Here is an 18,558-nt window from a genome sequence, read left to right on the forward strand (position 1 = left end):
CGCGCCCACCCCACCGCCCTCCACCGCCACGGCGCCACCAGGTGGCGGACTTGCTCTATAGCGATTTGGCGGCACCTCCCCCGAAAACTTGCACGTGGGCGCCTCCGTCGGTGGCTAACTGCTGGAGATGCTCCAGCCCCGAAACTATGCCCCCCACTTCTCCTAGCTACACAGTGCAGATCGTTCGGTACTGGAGAGGAGCAGTTAGATGCCCCAAGTTTAGTTATTCGCGAGCTATAAGCAGCGTGTACGCCGGAGCACACCGAGAGGTATTTCTTTTCTAAAAAGAAATGCAATAAAACCTCGCTTAATAAATCGTTGGAGGTATTTTTGACATCGCCGTCTTCCCAGGTATCCGCGTCTGCCCACGACCCTCCCCCTCCTCCCAGTGTGGAAAGTACAAGCGAGGTTCATGGTCCTGAGGGCTGGCCAGCCCACACCCCGGCCTGGCGTGACTTGAACTTTTGGGACACGGTCCAAGCCCTAGTAATAGTTCTGTCTTCCTGAGATGGTTCCAGTTCCTCTGTAACTACTCCCACCCCATTGACAAAAATCATTCTTATACAGCCACAAAACAGGTAGCACCTGACATGTGTTTCACAATTTCCATACCTAACTTCATATACTTTGTCAGTTTTCATTCTTCTAATGATTACTGTTCGTTTCCCCTGTGATGAGTCCGCAGAACATTCTAGCCATGCTTTCCGTGAGTGTGACGCTCATGGATGCTGGTGGTCCCGCGTGATTCTTTTAGCTCCTGGCCACTCCGTCCTCCACCTCTCCTGGCTAGAATGGGTCCTCACAGGATCCTCTGACTTCACACTCTTAGAAGACTATGATCTTCATGAAACAACTCTGAAATCTGCCTCACCACCACTGACCCTTTTCCAAAACCCCGAGTCCATATTTTAAATCTTCGGGCACGTCCACCCAGAGGTGTCATAGTCTGCACTCAAACTGAAATGATGTCCTACAGTGCGGTCCCCGCCTGAGCCCGCTCATCCTGACAGCACGCCCACTTCTCCTGCCCCACGTGTTGGAAACACATCACATCCTGTTCCTTATTCTCCATGCCCAGCGAATCGTCCAACCCTGCAAATAGCCTTGCGGTTATTCCTTCATTCGTATCCTTCACCTGTCACTTTCGACCGACCTTCTGGGCCAGTGCCACAATTTGGGCCCTCTGCCGTAGTCTGTTTGCTGACGATTCCACCAGTGGACAGTCACTCCTATATTTCGATCTTCTGGAGTCATCCTTTACTCCACTGTCGGGCTGTTCTGTTCCCTCTTTAAAATTATATATGCGCACGCACACACACACACACACACATACATATACACACATATATATGTACATATACACACACGTACACTCCAACTCAGAATGAATTAAACGCTTACAAATAACACCTGAAACTGTAAAACTCCTAAAAGAAAACATAGGAGAAAATTTCTTGACATAGGTCTTAGCAATGATTTCTTGGGTATGATACCAAAAGTACAGGCAACAAAAGCAAAAATAGACTACTGAGACAATATCAGACGAAAAAGCTTGAAATGACAAAGGAAACAATCAACTAAATAAAAAGATAATCTGTGGAACGGAAGAAAATATTTGCAAATGCTCATAAGGGATTAATATCTAAAATATAAAAGGAGCTCTTACAACTCAACTGCGAAGAAATAAATAACCTGATTTTAAAATGGAAAAAGGACTTAGTCAGTTTTCCAAAAAAGACATAAAATGGCCAACAAGTATATGAAAAGGTGCTTAACATCACTAACTACCAGGGAAATGCAATTCAAAACTTCAATGAGACATCACCTCACAGTTTTCAAGATAGCTATTATTAAAAGGTGGATAAAGAAGTGGTCCATGTACAATGGAATATTACTCAGTTAGAAAAAAGGAAATCCTGACATTTGTGACAACATGATTGGACCTAGAGGTTATTATGCTAAGTGGAATAAGTCAGAGAAAGACAAATACCATATGATCTCACTGATATGTAGAATTAAAAAAAATAAATAAATGAACAAACAAAACAGAAACAGACTCATAGATACAGAGGGAGGGTTGGGGGGATGCATGAAAAAGGGGAAGGGATTAAGAAGTACAACTTAATAGATATGAAATAGTCACTGGAATGTAAAGTACAGCACAGGGAATATAGTCAGGAGTAGTATAATTATGCGTGGTGTCAGATGGGTACTAGATTTATTGGGGAGATCCCTTCATAAGTTGTATAAATGTCTAATCGCTATGTTGAAACTAATATAATATCGTATGTCAACTGTAATTGAAAATAAAAATTTTTTAAGGTGTTGTTTATTATGTGGAAGGAAGGGACCCCTCGTAAACATGAACTCAAAGAAATAAGTCATATTTCCCCAAACACACGTTCATCTTTCTTCCAGTCTACTGACTATGCCCACCCCTCTCTGACATTCAGCAAAGCACTATAACTACTGTAGCAAGTTGGTATAATTTTTTCTTTAGTTTCTTAGGTGACATTGGACTAAGAATATAAGAACTCCAGAGAATAAAGAACTTTAATACATTTGTAACTAATCCCTGCAAAATATATACATAGCAAAATTATATGCTGACAGAAGAGACAGCCAATACTGCTATTGTAATTTCTTCTTAAAATTGCTTTTTGACATTAACTTCACCTGAATTAATCTTTTCCAAATCTCTTTAATTCTACGTATTTGGTTGAGTGTAATAAAGTTCACAGTACGTTATCTAATTCAGGGACAGTTTTTGTAAAATAATGCCATGTTTTATAATTAACACTACTGGTATATAATCTGTTTCTAACTCCGTCCAAATCTCTAAAACTCTGCCAGCACTTTTCAGGCCCATCATATGCTTCTTAGTTCTCCATTTTATGAACACTTGTTATCCCAAAATATAATTATTCCCTCTCTAGCTTTGATAAAATTATACTATTTTTAGCATTATACAGAAATGTGATAAAAGAGAAACTTTGAAGATGCATTTTAATACATATTTTGCTCTTTTTTAATCCCCCTTTGGTTAAGAAAAATGCTGTTTTAAAAGTTTTAGAAAATTGCTTTAACTTTGTGATAGGTGATAGAAGGTGGGAATGTTCAGAGTTATAGAACAAGGGATTATGTCTTTTTTATTTATTACACTTGAAAATATCACTCACTGACTGCTGCAGTTAGGCACACAATTCCTGGGTAATAAAGGTTAAGTGTGCATAAATTCGAGATCTGCTTACAACTGACCTTTAGCTATCTTGTTAGCATTTTTGACAGAAACTTAAAATAAGGTTATTCCAAGAAATAATTTGATTCTGCATTCTCAAGTCCAGATTTGTTACTCAGTAATTAATATTTCCCAGCTGGACAGAGCCATCAGTATCTGTAGCAACACGGCAAGCCGTCAAGGTAGTAAAAAGGTGAGCAGGTCAATGGAAAGAGGCTCCGGTGCAGATGCTCAACCTGGAATGTGGTCTCAGGCTCCTCGCTGAAACTCTCGCACTCCTCAGCTTCTCTCTTTGAGAACAGAAAGCCAGCCTTGAATTTAGCTTGAATTTATAGATGAATTAAGCCAGAATCACCACCTTTATAAGTTTGAGTCTGCCCATCTATGAGTATAGTCAATATATCCATTTATTCATAGAGCGCTCTGCCTGTCTTCCATTTATGCTTGTCAATATCTTTTGTAATTATCTCCGTAAGTCTTACATAATTGTTAGTTTTATTACCAGTGAACAGGTTTGTTTTGCTTCATTGCTTGCTATTGTGAATATTTTAAAAATATTTTCTAAGCTGTTTTTTAATGGCATATAGAAACGCTATTATTTTTAGTGTGTTGATCTTTTATGCAGCAATTTTTCTGAATTCTTTTTCTATTTAAAGCTGTTTGTAGATTCTCTGGGCATGCTATTTGGATAGCCATATCCTCAAATAAGACTTGTTCCCACTTCTCCAATATTCATACGTATTTTTCTTACCTTACTTCGTTAGCTAGAGTCTCCTGTACATTTTGAATAAAAATGTAGGGAACGGTCTTCTTGTCTTCTTTCTAAGCATAAGCGAACATCCCTAAAGTCCCACCATAAAGTACAATATTTGCTGTACGTTTTTGCTTAGAGTTCCTATTTCTTAATGAGTGATTTTATCAAATAGTTTGCATCTGTTAAGATGATTTCACTTTCCCTCCTTTAAGCTAAAAAATTAAACATGATGTTGAAATGTTCTGATATTTCTGCAATATAGCCTATGTGGCCGTGATTTCAACATCCTGTCGAATTCCATTTTTCTAGCATTTTATTCTGAATCAGTGAGATTGGGCTGTCATTATCTGATTTTAGCATCCAGGTTATGTTAGCTTCACGTAGTGAGTTGTGTAGCTTTTCTTCTTTTTCTATTCTTAAAAAGAGTATGGATAACAGAACATTTTTCTATTTTTTTTTTAAGATTAAGTAATTTCATTGTGATTGAATTGTTAATATGTTATATGTTATTTCCATAATGATTTTCTCTTTGTGAGTTATTTAAGTGTTTTTAAGTTTCTAAATGTGTGGAAGTTAAAAGTTCGGCTGTCTTTTCATTGATGATTTGTTATTTATTTTTTTCAGAAAATGTGGCACGTATGACAGATATTTTGGAGTTTCATGAGGCTTTGTGTATTAGTACTTTTTCAGTCTTGCCAATGAAATAGAATAAAAAGTCAAGAAACAGAGCATGATAAATTGAGACTTCTAATCAGTGGAACAACATTCCATAAATACATTGGGACAACTTAGTAGATACCTAGAAAAAAGCTAGAATTGGAAGCATACCTCACACCTTACATCAGGAAAACTTACAAGTGGATTAATGATTTAAATGTAAAGAAAAGGAAATTTTAAAAAAACTAGGATAAACTATAACAATAGTTTCTATTCTCTATGCTACAAAATGGAGGAAACCCTTTTGAGTGATGACTCAAAATTCAGAATTCATAAATGATGAACAGATTCTGAAACATATAAAGAAACCTGCATGGCAAAAGAAAAATTTGAAACTTCTATCACACACAAATGATGAATCTCCCTAATATAAAGGAGCTTAAAAAAGTCAATGCCTCACTAGAAAAAAAAATGGCAAAGAATACAAAATATAATTCATAGAAAAAGATATACAAATTGCTTTTAAAAATAGCTTTTAAAAGGTGATTAGTCTCATAGTAAGAAAAATGCAAGTTAAAACAATACTGAAATGTAGCGAAATACTATAAAATACATTTTACTTATAATATTGTCAGGAATCAAATATGATAGCATTCTCTTTGGACAGGCAATAAAAAAACAGGTACTCTCATTTACTGTTGATAGGAACATAACTTGGTACCATCCCTATGAAGCACCGTTTGGAAATATCTATCAAAATTGCAAATATGCGTACCTTCCATATGTGTACATTCCTCTTCCAGGAATTCGTCCTACATTATACTTATTATTTTACTGTACCTTTATTTTTTATATCTTTATTTTTCATACCTTTATTACTATACCTTTATTTTCCACTTTTTCCTCTCATTATATTTGGAATGTATCTCTTATAACTGAAGTATATTTTCCTCTCTTGAGAATCTGTCTTTTAACAAGAAAATTTAACCCATTTATACTTACTATAATTTGTTATATATTTGGATCCATCTTTCCTATTTTCTTCTCTCCATACTGCCCCTGAGACCAGGTGGTATGTTTAATCCCCCTTCTGTTGGATCAGTAAAGCTTTATTCAACCTCTCTACTACATCCTTTTCTCCTGGAAGTTAATTGTATATCTATTCTTTCAACAAGTATCCTTGCGCTTTAACAAAATTAACCGATAACTCTGTCCTCACCCCAGCAATGTAAGGACTTGACTTTGACCCAGGTCACCTTCCTCCCATCTCCTCTGCCCTTTCTTTCTAGCGCGGTCACTTCACTTCGTAAACCCACCATCATTACTATGGTTTTTATTTTTACAGTTGGCGCTTGTTTAGTCTTATCGATTTGTCCCACAATGTGTTTACTGTTGTAGATTAATAGTTATTGTTCTTTCAGCATGTCGAGGGAATTTTGTCCTGTCTTCTGGACTCATTTTGGTAATAAGAAATATAATTTCAGTCTAAGTTTGATCTTTTACATGTAATCTGTCTTTTGTTTTTAGGTGTTTTTAAAATCTTCTTCTTGACTTTGGAGTTCTACAGTTTTTCTGAACAGATACGCATCTTCAATCTGAAGACTCACATCTTTCTTCAGTTATAAATGATTCTCAGCCATGATTTCTTCAATTGCTGCCTTTTGTCCACTTTCTGTGTGCTCTGGCGCTCCTGTGAGTCACGTGTAGGAGCATCTCAGGTCAAGGTTTCTCTGCCATCTTTCCCGCTGCCTTACTTCTTTGTGCCGTTTCTGCGTCCGCCCCTCTGTTCTGTGATCCAGGCCCTAATTCTCTATGCATCTATGAGCAACTGGAATTTCGCAACTGGAATTTTAAGTTAATGACACTAGAATTTTTTTCTAGAAGTTTTACTTGGTTCTTTTTAAAAGCAAAATAGTCGTTTTAAACATTTTTAAATTATTTCTTTTCAGGTTCTATTCTGTTATTTCTAGTTGCCAGTTTCAGAGCTTATTCCCATGCCCACTGGTCTGTCTACCAGCTTCTTTACAATGAGTGCGTTACCACAGTGACTGGTAAATCTTAGTCAGGGTCGCATTTTCTGTGGCAGTGCCAGGATTATGCAAGTGTTAATATATTCGCATTGGTTTTTGTCCGGTTCCCAGAATCATGGGCTTTTTTCTCGCCATGGTCTGGGCACAGTTTTTTTTTTTACTTCAGATTTGCTTTGGGTTTTGTGGCTCAGAGAAGATTTTTCCATTTGTAGCTTTGTCTAAACGTGGGCCTTTCTTTGTGTTTCCGCAAACTCCTGGGAAGAGACTTTCTGGTCCCCTTTTCACAGGCGGGACAGCCCTTCAGGAGTCCCAGTTCTATGCGAGTTTAGCTGAGCCCCCTTCTCTTGCCAAACGCCCTGTGTCCCTGAACTCCTGGGACGTTAGAACCGCGGTCTCCGTCTCGCCGTCTGGGCTGTACCTGGCACCTCCTGGGTCACGTGGCTTCACCTGGACTCTGCCTCTGTGACTCTGGGTTTTGTCTTTATCTTTAGCATTTGAGAATTTCCCGACTTCAACTTTGCACTGAACGCATTTTGCTGGGTTTTTTTTTTTTTCAATTTTGTAGCAGTTTAAAGATCTGTGTCAACCTTGTCTTTCATCTTGCCTAAAGTCTCCTTCTTTTTTATATTAAAGAGCATTTTTGTTAAAAAGTTTTTTTTGTTTTTTTTTGGCATCAAAAATCTCACGTACATGATTTTAGTTGTATATTCAGTATCATTGAGAAGAAGTCAAATGACATATTATTTTCAGTTATCCATTATAACCACATCCACACACATTTGAAAAACAGTATTATATCCATTTTTGAAATACGCTATGTGTGCCAGCTGCAGACAGTACTTAATGCCTCTGTAATGTGTAAGACCTCTTGCAATAACTCGGCAGCTGCCTCAAGGGTTAAAAAGCTATGAGTTAAAGCTTTATTTTACCAACTTCATAATAAGTCCAAATGAGACCATAATATATTAATAATTATATTTTTTCAAATTAGTCTGTGATTCTAAGCAAGAACCTTGGACTTATTGTAGGAAACATAATAACATCTTTTCAGAGATATTTCATCTGATAATGGAAGCGAGGATGTGGCAAGTATAAGAGCAAGTTTCTGATCTGAGTTTTTTTTTTTTAATGAAAATCATCGATCTCGTTGCGTTTCTGTCCTTTCAGTTCAGGATTCCTACCTTCTACGTTTATTATGGGGATAAAATGTTATATTTGATAGACGAGGTCTAGTTAAAATTTTATTGCTTTTGACCAAAGGTTACTGTATGATTTAAAGATCATACAGTAACTTGTAGGTACCACATGATCTTTAAAAAGTTATAAAACATAATTCCTTTTAAAGAGAAATTCTGTGAGTAGAAGTACTTGATGCTTTTGAAGTTACTATCCAAATAGTCCTCCCTCGGTATATGACCCTGTGACTTTAGCAGGTCTGTAGGGAACAGCCCTCGCTCTGTGTCCCTCTTCACACAGCTCGCTTTTAATTCTGGATTTCTTGTATAAGCTTGGAAGAAAGAGGCTCAAATTTTATAAAAGTTTGAAAAGCACTATTTTTATGGTAATCGTAAAAATAATTAAGTGTAATGTTTGTTATTAAAACAAGTTACCTTAAGAGCAAAGTAATTTACAAAACTGAAAAACATTCATTGTTAAATAAACAGTAAAAATGACCTTTTATAAATCTAAGTGAACAAATGAAGCCCGCAACTTAGAAGAACTCTAAAGAACAGTTGTCACCATGACAAATGTTCAGACAAAGATAAATAATGAATTTCCTAGTTTATCTTCTCTTTAAATTTTGCTTTTAATCTTGACTTATTCTCAACATCTAGATTTTTTTGAAAGCAGATTTTGCTTTTATATATTGATAATATGTTATTACCAATATGTTATTTATGGATATACATTCATAGTTTGCTTTTGATGATATTGTAAAAACAGAAACTGTTCCTCCTGAAGTTTTAAAAGTAAACAGAAAAGTAAACCGAGTCCTCGTGATTTCCCGTGAAATGAAGGTGAACAGAAATATCAAGAAGCCCATCTTGAGGGAGTCTGGGGGGCCGCGTGAAAACATGAAAGGATTAAGAAGTACACATTGCTAGTTACAAAACAGTCACAGGGATGTGAAGCGCAGCGTAGGGAATATAGTCAGTAATATTGTAATAACTACGTATGCTGCCAGGAGGCTCCTAGACTAATGGAGGATTCCTTCGTAAGTTATATAGATGTCTAACTGCTATTCTGTATACCTGAAACTAATATGAACTAATATTAAATCAAACTAATATGAACTAATTAAATTAGACTAATATAAACTAATATAAAATAATATTAAATGTCAACTCTAATTGAAAAATAAAATAAAAATAAAGAAAAGCCAAACCTATAGAGATATAAAGTAGATTAGTGGTTGCCTGGGCTGGGATGGAGATTGACTTTAACGGGCATGAGGGATCTTATAGAAATGAAAAAAATATTGTACAATTCTGTAAATATACTAAAAACCATTGAATTGTACATTTACAATGAGCAAATTTTATGATATGTAACTTATACCTCAATAAAGTTTTTTAAAAAGAAGTCCATCCTGATAATTTATTAAAATACTCATAAAATTCTTGAAATGTACATAATTACTGTACTCCTAATGGAGAAAAATAGCATTATATTTGTAGAATGCATAAAATTATAGAATATATAAATTTATAGAAACTTACATCTCCTTCATGCCACAGGGTCAGTGTTCAACCCCAGGCCCTCTGCACACTCTGCCATAGTCCCCAGCCTCAGCTATGGGGACAGTCATACATCATCTGTCCATCATCCCTTAGCTGAGTGTTCCTCTCTAAAGTTAACACAGGACAGATTCAAAAGGTCAAAATTAAAATTCAACACATGCTTACTGAGCATTCACCTATTGTGTGTCAAACACCTTTCTAGGCAATGACAAGCCCCTGAATAACAGAACGTAAGAAACAGCCATGAATAAATGATGAAGGCTACAAAGAAAATTAAACAGGGTGGTAGGCAGTGGTAAGAGAGCCTCCCTGAACTGAAATCTAGATGAATGCAGTTGCCTGCAGCTAAGATGTCTGGAGCGGATGGGAACAGTATGTGCAAGGAAAGTCTCGGAGGAGGAATGAGGCCAGACCGGTCTGGGAGACAGAAGGCACCCGTGTCTCCAGAGAACAGTGTTTGCAGGAGGACAGTGTGAAGCAAAGGGACACAGGGACCAAGTCGGGGATGCCCTAGTGGGACTCTGGCCAGGAGCAAGGGGTCAGGACCCAAGTGTATGGAGAATAGAAATAGGGAGGCAAAGGTGCAAACAGATCAGTTAGAAGGCCTTTGCAGCGATCCAGGGAAGGCACGTGGGTGGCTGAGGCTAAGCTGGTGGTGAGCAATGGTGAAAAGTTAAATGAAATAGAAGCTTGTTTGGAGACAATCAATAGGATGCTGATGGATCAAACCCAGAATCTGAAGAAAGGAAGTCAAGGATGACCCTCAATTTGGTGGCTGTGGTGTCAGGAGGTTGGGGAAAGTCAGCTTCATGAGGTTGACTGTATTATACCGATGAAAACAAAAGGGACTGGAGGATTAGACAAAATTAAGGTTATTGATGACCTGGGTAAAAGAATCTGTAGCAAAACGGTAGAGGGTTAGGTTAAAGAGAGGACGGCCTTCCTGTGGACTACAGTGGGAAAACGGCTGGAAGGAACGTGGCAGAGAAAAAAGAAAATACATTTAAGTCAGATATATTATTAAAAAATAGAGCACGTGCGTGCGCACACACACACATACACAACCTCTGGATCGCAAATGGAATATAAGAGGGTTTCCCAAGGCCTCGGCCAAATGCATCAACTGAAACAATATTACAATAATAAACGAAGGAACCCTAGAAGACATGCAAGCAGAAAAGAAAGTCACATATTATCACCCTGTAGCAATCAGAACAACATCTATAGTGTTTAAAGAAGTTTGTGACTTCAAAATATAGCAGCATGTCGTTTTTCTATTGTTAAGGCAGCAGATCTGCAATGATAACATATATGCCCAGTAACTGATAAACAGGCCAGGAAAAGATCTCACCAGAAAAAGACAATTTCTGGTAGGAAAGCACTGCTGTGATCAGTGAGCTGGGAGGAGTTAAAGACACGAAGTGTTTTCTCCTCGGTCTCTCTCGCTCACTCGCTCAGTCTTTTATTAAATTTTGCTGTCTCTCAATTGCTCCCTTTTGTTTTCTCTTCCTTCAGCCTCTCATTTTGTTCCCCCCCCCCTTTTAAAAAGGTTCGAAAATAAGAATCGTGTCTGTGCTCAATATTTGTTTTTTGAAGACATTGTAAAATAGGAGAAGAAAACAGCTAACTATAAACTAATTAGAAGAGACCCTCGTAAAACATGACGTCAGAGGAAGGAAGCGAAAAGACCGAAAGAGATGTGATGGACGAGCAAGTTACAGCAATGTTCATGTTAGTTTAGGCCATCCTGAACTGAATTAATAATGACAAAGAGGGTAAGGGCATGAGGATAAACAACAGTTTACTGGACAGTTATAACAGTGCTGAACCTTAATGTGCCTGACAACATAGCCTGAGAAGCAGCACCATGTTTTGTAGTCAGACTGCTTGAGTTCAAATCTCAGCTTCAGAATTTACTGGCTACACACCACAGGCAAGTTGTTAAACCTCCCTGTACTCAGTTTCCTTATATTGAAAATCGGGATAGTAATGATACCTACATCTTAGAGCTGTTATGAGGATTAAACGAACTAATACACATAAATATTTTTATGAGTGTGTGGTGTCATAAACATTGGCATTTTTATTGTCGCTGTTATTTTTATTAGTGCTGTTGCCCCAAACCATACAGAGAAAAAAATCAGCAAAATTCCAAGGAATATTTAGCATTCAACAGTCTTAGTAGGAGATTTTTAACTTACTTCTCAAAGCAAGGTAAATATGTTTTAAAATGTTTGAGACAGCTGTGAGATAGTTGCAATAAAACATTTAAACGTGCTGCGTTACCTTTCAAATCATTGCAAAAAAAGTAAATAAGACAATCAAAACTCTAAGTAGAAAGTAAAAAATAAATGAAAAACAACAACCAGAGATCAAAAAAGTAAGATGACAGAGGTTAAACTAGACATATGCATAAATGTGAATGACTTAATGTGTTAAAACAGTCTTAGAACATACTGAGTATACAATTTAATGATTTGCTACTTATAAAAGACATATATAAACTGCCACAATAGCCAAAAAAAAAAAAGAATTAGCAAAAAAAAAAAAAGTCAACGATGTTAATAAAAATATAGCACAGATGACAATTTTATTATAATGTTAGGTCACAAGATAAAGTTATAGATAACATAGTACCTTTTGTAATGGAGTGATATAGCGATAAATTATTTTTAAATTGTACAAAATAATCTAAAACGTTTTCAAAAACACAAATATCACTGAGAAAACTGATATTAGACACATTACATAAACCCCCTCTCTGAGGGCGTTCGTTTTCCAAGCTCCCCCTCAGAGAGGACGTGGACACTCGACTCTTGGCTGCTACTTCCTCGGTTGGCTGGGAAGTTCATGAGCACACTAGAGACAGACCTCTGGCTTGGGGACCTGTAGGACATTTGATTAACTGAGACTCAGAGTGAACACTCAGGACCGTGGGGTGGTTGTTACCAGTTACCCCCCAAAGCAGGCTGGCATGTAGCTAAAGACTCAGGGAACCTCTAGCTGGGAGGTAGCCGTACGCTATAAAACCCCCCTAATATAAAAGGGAGCATCTCTGCATTCCCGATGGGCTCCTCACGTAATTATAAGGTGATAATTAGAAGCCGGTACGTTCACAAGGATTTGCACACAAGAGAACTTTGCGCCTCTTGCTAGGAACGCTGCGTCCTGTGCTCTGCAGGTGTGCTTTATCCGCAGTCCGAGTCCGGTGGCTTCTTTCCTCCATGACATCGCCATCGCTTCTGTCACCTTGCAGGCGGTAGGTCAGGTCACGGATGCTCTAGACTGTGGAGGACCCAGGATGGCACAAACCTCCGACGTGGGAACAGATCCCAACACAGCATCTCGTTTCTCAGCTCTGTGTTAGTTCCCATTTCCTGTCGGCGCTGGGTACGATTGCACGGGTTGGGACAAGAGATCGTGGAGGCACCGTGGAGGGCGAAGGACGTGGGAGTGGAAAAGGGTTCTGTCTCTGCTCCCAGAGGAAGCGGACGACAGATCTGGGCCGTTTTGATTTTGAGGTGTCAGTGATGCATTCTGGTTCACCCCACCGTGTGTCTTCCCATTTGTGCTTGGCACCCCAACATTCCACTTGTCTAGCGCCAGGGAAGAGCCCTTCAATCATGTTTCACCCCTCGTTCTCACGTCACGAGAATACATTATGTGCACACGCTATTAGCTTCTTATGAGAAATTCCGGTGCTAATCTTTCAACGGTTTATTTTTTCTTTTACGTTTCATTCTTTCGCACTATGGGGTTCTTAAATTCTTTTCAATGTTGCATTTGTGCCAAATGGTAAAAGTTAATTTAAAAAAATGCTTTCGATGTAGACTATTTATGATTTTAATCTGCTAAGATTTGAAGGTCCACGATCGTAACCTTCTTGCTGACAAAGGCGTGATGGCATACTTCTGGTTCCCGGAGGAACTGATTTATAAGATCTTCCCTGAGTCCTGCAGCCCCTGCCCGGCCTGTGTTGGTGACAGCTTTGCAGCTGGCCCGGCCACTCTGCCCAGCGTCGTTTTCACGTGGCGTTTCTTCTCTCTCTCTCCTCTCAGGTAGAAATCGAGAAGCTGGATTACCACCATTATCTGCCTCTGTTTTTCGACGGGCTCTGTGAAATGGCGTTTCCCTACGAGTTTTTCGCTCGGCAAGGAATCCACGACATGCTGGAGCACGGGGGCAACAAGATTCTCCCCGTCATTCCACAGCTCATCATCCCGATAAAAAGTAAGTGCGCAGGTGACGGTCGCCGCTCAGCCGGTGCGGTGCCGCTTGTTGACGACTTGCCAATTAAGCAACGAAACACAGCAGACTGAGGCTCTCCGGGTTTCACGGGGATTTTTCTAAATCGACTTATGGGGCCAGACGTCCCAATTCTGATATATTGATACTGCTCTCCGCTTAGCCACACAAATAAGCTAAATGACACCGGGGTTGCACTAATTTAACATTCTCCCAGTAATGACACCTCATTAACACCATCTCGGGCACGCGGAGGTAGATAGAGGGCGTCTCTGTGTGGGTACGCTGCCACTCACTCCCAGGCCTTTGTTAATGACGCCCCTGTCTTTTCAATTACAATATAAACACAATCATGTTAGAGGTCTTTTGGGTCATAGGATTCATAATTAAAAAAACAAAAAAACATCTGGAATGGAGAAAACATTAACGTTATTGAATACTGGAGATTTTTAATCTGTGATAGGTTCCCTGGGAAAAGTCTAGAGTAGCCTGTCACGGCCTCTGTCTGTCTGTCTCCATGGTCCCTAAGGCCACATTCTTCTGACAGGAGGCCTTTCGGACTAGTGCCCCCTTCAAAACCGTCCCCAAGATTTTCACTTCTCAGAGTGACAGCCTCTAATGGCTCCCAAAAAAGCCCCTTAGTTGTTCCTCGTCCAGTGTCCCTCACCTTGCTGCCACAGCTGCTGCTGACCCTTGTAGTAGAGCCACCCTACCAGGACAAGACTCTGGGAGGAGCCGCCCGGCCTCTCCCCTCCAGTCCAAATGGCCAGGCCACCCACCTCACCATACACAACTGTGCCCCCAGATTCTGCTGGCACCAAGCTGCCGACCATCACCGTGCAGTGAGGACCGAGAGCAGAGGGTCAGTGCCTCTGAGCACCTCCCTGGGGGAGCCCCACCCGTCAGCCGGAGCTGCCCCAGGCTTTTTGCCCGCTAGATCTGGGCCTGTTGTCCCTGGCTTCACAGGGATGAGCAGGTTCCTGTGTCCCCAACCCCAGATTTGCCTCAGTTCCTACTTCAGAATGAACCGCCTCCCAGGGTGATTGACAGGGGCCCTGCCTAGTCTCTTAGGGTCTGGGGGAACCCCACTCTCTGTGTCAAGGTTGCTCTCACCATGTGTTTTGATCAAAATAAGAACAAAAGAAGCCAACACTGGGTCACTTTCCACGGTTTGGATTATTTAATTTTATCCGTGGTCACCTTTTTATGGATTTAAAATTAAGTACCGTTAGAATTCTAGATTTTTTGTGGAAAGGAACATGGAAAGAAAAACAACCCTTTAAAAGGGACTCAACAAACCAGCCGTTCCTCCCCCGGGCAGCCGGCAAGTGACGGGCTGACCTGCAGGAGGGAATCTAATACTGGGCCACAGTGAAACCGTTCGCAAACACGGTTCATCCTAGCACGTCACGGCTCTCGAGTTTGTCGGATTCTAGTGGAAGGGCGACGTGCTCTGAAGGATGACGTACGAGTTTTACTGATAATTGGAAAAGGCCCAGAATGTTCTCCCCAGGAACTGTCTCGGGAGTGCGTTGAGCTTCTCCCCTGCACACGTCAGAGTAGCAACAGAACAGCAACTGTTCTTGTCCTTAAAATCCATGTTGCGATCACTCTCTTCTCGGGGGGCTCCCCCTCAGGCCCCCGCCAAAGACACCGCAGGGCAGAGGAAAGCTCTAAGTAATAGTTCAATGATACGACTTAAAATAAAAGCATACCGAACTAGAGCGTTGCAGGCCAAGGTGAATTGATTCTCAGTTTTGTTTGCATTTCACCTAAGTGACATCAGAGAAAAGTGATGTGGGCAAAATTTATACTGGACACTTACTAGAGGTCATTTGCTGGCGAGTGAAAATGGTATTAATAACTCAGTAAATACGATTTGTCAGGGAATATTAACCGTATGTGAATTTGATAATTTACGGTTCCGGAAGCAATGGGAATTTGTCTCGGTAGATTCCACTGCCCGCCTTCCTGGTCTCCGACACCGATACCAAATCGAACTTGGCTTCTTTCTTCTCCGTCCCTTTTCATCCCTAAAAGCCAAACTTTTCTCGGGAAGGAATACTGATTAACTCTGCAGGATCGTGCAGAGTTCTAGCTCGGTGCGGAAAACATTACGTACAAAGACCGACTGACTCAGGCGAATTCTGGATGAGGCTAATTGATCTAGAAACAGGCCGATGCACATAACTGGCGTAACATATGACAGCTGAGTGTCCCTTGTTTTCAGACGGTACTGTTAGGATAATTTTAACTCTCTCCGCGAGCAAAAATTAACCTTATCATCACCAGCTGGCAAGTTCCTGAGCAGCTTTTCTCAAATTCTAACGAGTACCCATGAAGGCAAAGCACGTTGATATGCTCCCTGCAAGGCAGAGAGCTGGGGTCAGCTGCCCATCCGTTTCCAGAATAGGGGGTTGATTTCAGCTCGTTCTAAGAGTGATAATACCAGAATGAGAAACAGACGCATCTGGCTCTGGGGTTTCTGAGATGAAAAAGGGTAGGAAGAAGCTTCATCCCCTCGTCGGCCTGGTTCCCCGGGCTCCATAATGGCTGGGGCGGTCGGTGCGCGTCCAACACCGCGTCCCGTTCCTGTTGCTCTATGGCGCAGCTACGGGCACTTCCCTTTCCTCCCACCTTCTGATTTCCACCTTCCTGAGTTATTCTGGGTCAGACTCCCCTCCCCTGAATCCCGGTATAAAGGAGTCAGGGTTGGCAATGGCGCATTAGCTGCTGAGGGCGACGGCACCGTGGCATGCCGCATGGGACGAGAGGGAGCCCCCAGCGGTGTCGGCTGCAGGTTTAGATTTCTACTCGCTCCATCCAGCGAGGGGAGCGTGACCCCACCAGGCTCCAGCAGAGCAGTACTCAGAGGCAGCCTCCGAAGCCTTCACGTCCAACCCAGACAGGGTCTCCGGGGACGGCCGGGGGTCAGAGAGACACCCCAAGAGCGGCCCACGAACTCTGGGTCTGGGACTCTCTCCTCCATAAAAGCAAAAACAATAACACTCTTTGAGAGCTCGTTCCCAGCCATATAGTTTTGAGGCAACTGCCAGTCATCGAGAAGTGATCAGAATTTGGCTCTCTTCCCCAAGTTCACCTTCTCTCCCCCTCCACCCTTTAAAGGCCAGATCACAGTTTTGGTTAAATCAGTAACCAGTTGTTAACACTCTCGTGATCCCGTAAATACTGTTCACTCCAAATCACGTCTTCTGTGGCGACATCGCTTTTCTCTGACAGCTTGTGTTTCTTAGCGCCAATTCTAGCTTCTCATCTTGTTTATTTGTGTGGACTTAATACTTTTGTCACATATTTCAGGATTTAGCAAATGAATATTATTTTCCAGATGTTGAGAATACCAGATAACCCGCGGTTTTCTTCCTGCTGGAGACATTTGTCCTCGCGCCCTCCGCCTTTCTGCTCCAATCTGGACTCAGTGGCCCGACATTCCTCATTTTCGAAGCTTTCTGTTCTTAAAACTAAGAAGAGAGGTGATACGGGGAGTTTTAGCGATGAGACTAGGCCAGGTGCTGTCGAAATAACTACCAGGCTCCACAATCAGAAGCTTAAAACAGTAGGCGACTAAGAGGTCTGTTTCGCACATTGGCCGCGTACCTGCTGCGGGTTGGCGGGGGCCCTGTGCACTGTCCTTGGAGGCCCGGCCTGACGAACGTCGCTGGTCATGGCAGCAGCGGAAGCGAGGCCTCGGGGGGCCTCTCTCTGGCAGTGAAACGGTCCGTCCTGGAAGTTAGCACGTTTCACGGCTCTTCACTGCCAGCCCCAGGCCAAGGTCGCTTCGGACTTTCTTTCATGCTGTTGTTTCCTGCACGCGCGAGGGCTCGGGCCCCACTGCCCGGCAGAGCCCGCTTCAGCTTGCCGACTCCACGCCTTCGCTCCCGTCCGGGAACGCCTGCTCTCTCACCCCCAGAGGTCCGAACGGCAAGGGACCTTCCAGCTCAGCTCCAGGAGGCGGCGTCCTGTGGAAGCTCTTCACATCCGCCTTCTCCTCCCTGCCCGCAGCCCCAGGCCCCACCCCGCCACTTTCTCCCGCCGCCCAGAACGTTGCGTCTTCCTCTCGTGCCATTTAGAATATGACGTTGGAAAGGAATACATGCCACAGCCTCGAATGTGCCGGCTACTGTACAGTAGATGCATCAGGACGTTTGTGAAATTAATTTAATCAGGTCCAGAGCTGCCATCCGCATCAAAATTTGTGTAGGCGTCATAATGAAAAGCACAAAGTGGCCCTTTGGGCTCGCCGCCGTACTGCGCGTTCCATAAAAACTATCCTGGAAGAACCTCTAATACGCAACAACGAAGAGTCTAGTGACATAGCGGAGAAATTATCGAAGTGGCGAGATTAACTTCTGTGTGTTCAGCTGTATGCTCCCATGGGACTCTTTCCGTGAGCAGCGACGCGCGTTTGTGAGGAGGTCTACAAGGGGGCGAGGTGAGCCCGGCTGCCGGACAATTACAGAAATCCCACTGACCTACAAGTAGGTAGGACGCAGGACGGTGGCCTCATCAGGACGGCTCTGATGAGCTGAGGTCACCCAGCTGCAAAGGACGGACTGGGCAGGCACAGCTGAAGCCGCTTGAACAATACCATTTTCAAAAGCAAAATACTCTTGTTCGAGAATACCGAGTGGAAAAAAATACATACCAAATAAGGATAAAATATGAGAATCCACATCACAAACAAAAGCTGTTTCGAGAATTCTATTTAATTAGAAAGGAGCAAGAACAATGGAAATCCATTATCCTTTGTTGATGATCTAATAATTTTACTTATATATATATTGAAATTTTCTAGGTAAATTCTTTTAAAAGTGACAATAACTATAAAAAGTAACAATTTCTAATTTAAGGAGAAAATATCTAATTTGTTTTGAG

General features: G+C 41.5%; 1 protein-coding gene across 2 annotated transcripts in view; it reads left to right on the forward strand.

Annotated features, from left to right (window-relative positions):
• The window catches only part of PACRG (parkin coregulated), a 432,512-nt gene that overhangs the window by 211,811 nt on the left and 202,143 nt on the right, over positions 1-18,558 (forward strand). For both annotated transcript variants that reach the window (XM_006915041.1, XM_006915042.1), the window contains exon 3: positions 13,479-13,650. In XM_006915041.1, the coding sequence (XP_006915103.1) occupies positions 13,479-13,650 (172 nt within the window). The remainder of the gene's footprint in view (positions 1-13,478; positions 13,651-18,558) is intronic.

The sequence above is a fragment of the Pteropus alecto genome, unplaced genomic scaffold (genome assembly GCF_000325575.1).
Source record: "Pteropus alecto unplaced genomic scaffold, ASM32557v1 scaffold195, whole genome shotgun sequence".
Lineage (NCBI taxonomy): Eukaryota > Metazoa > Chordata > Mammalia > Chiroptera > Pteropodidae > Pteropus > Pteropus alecto.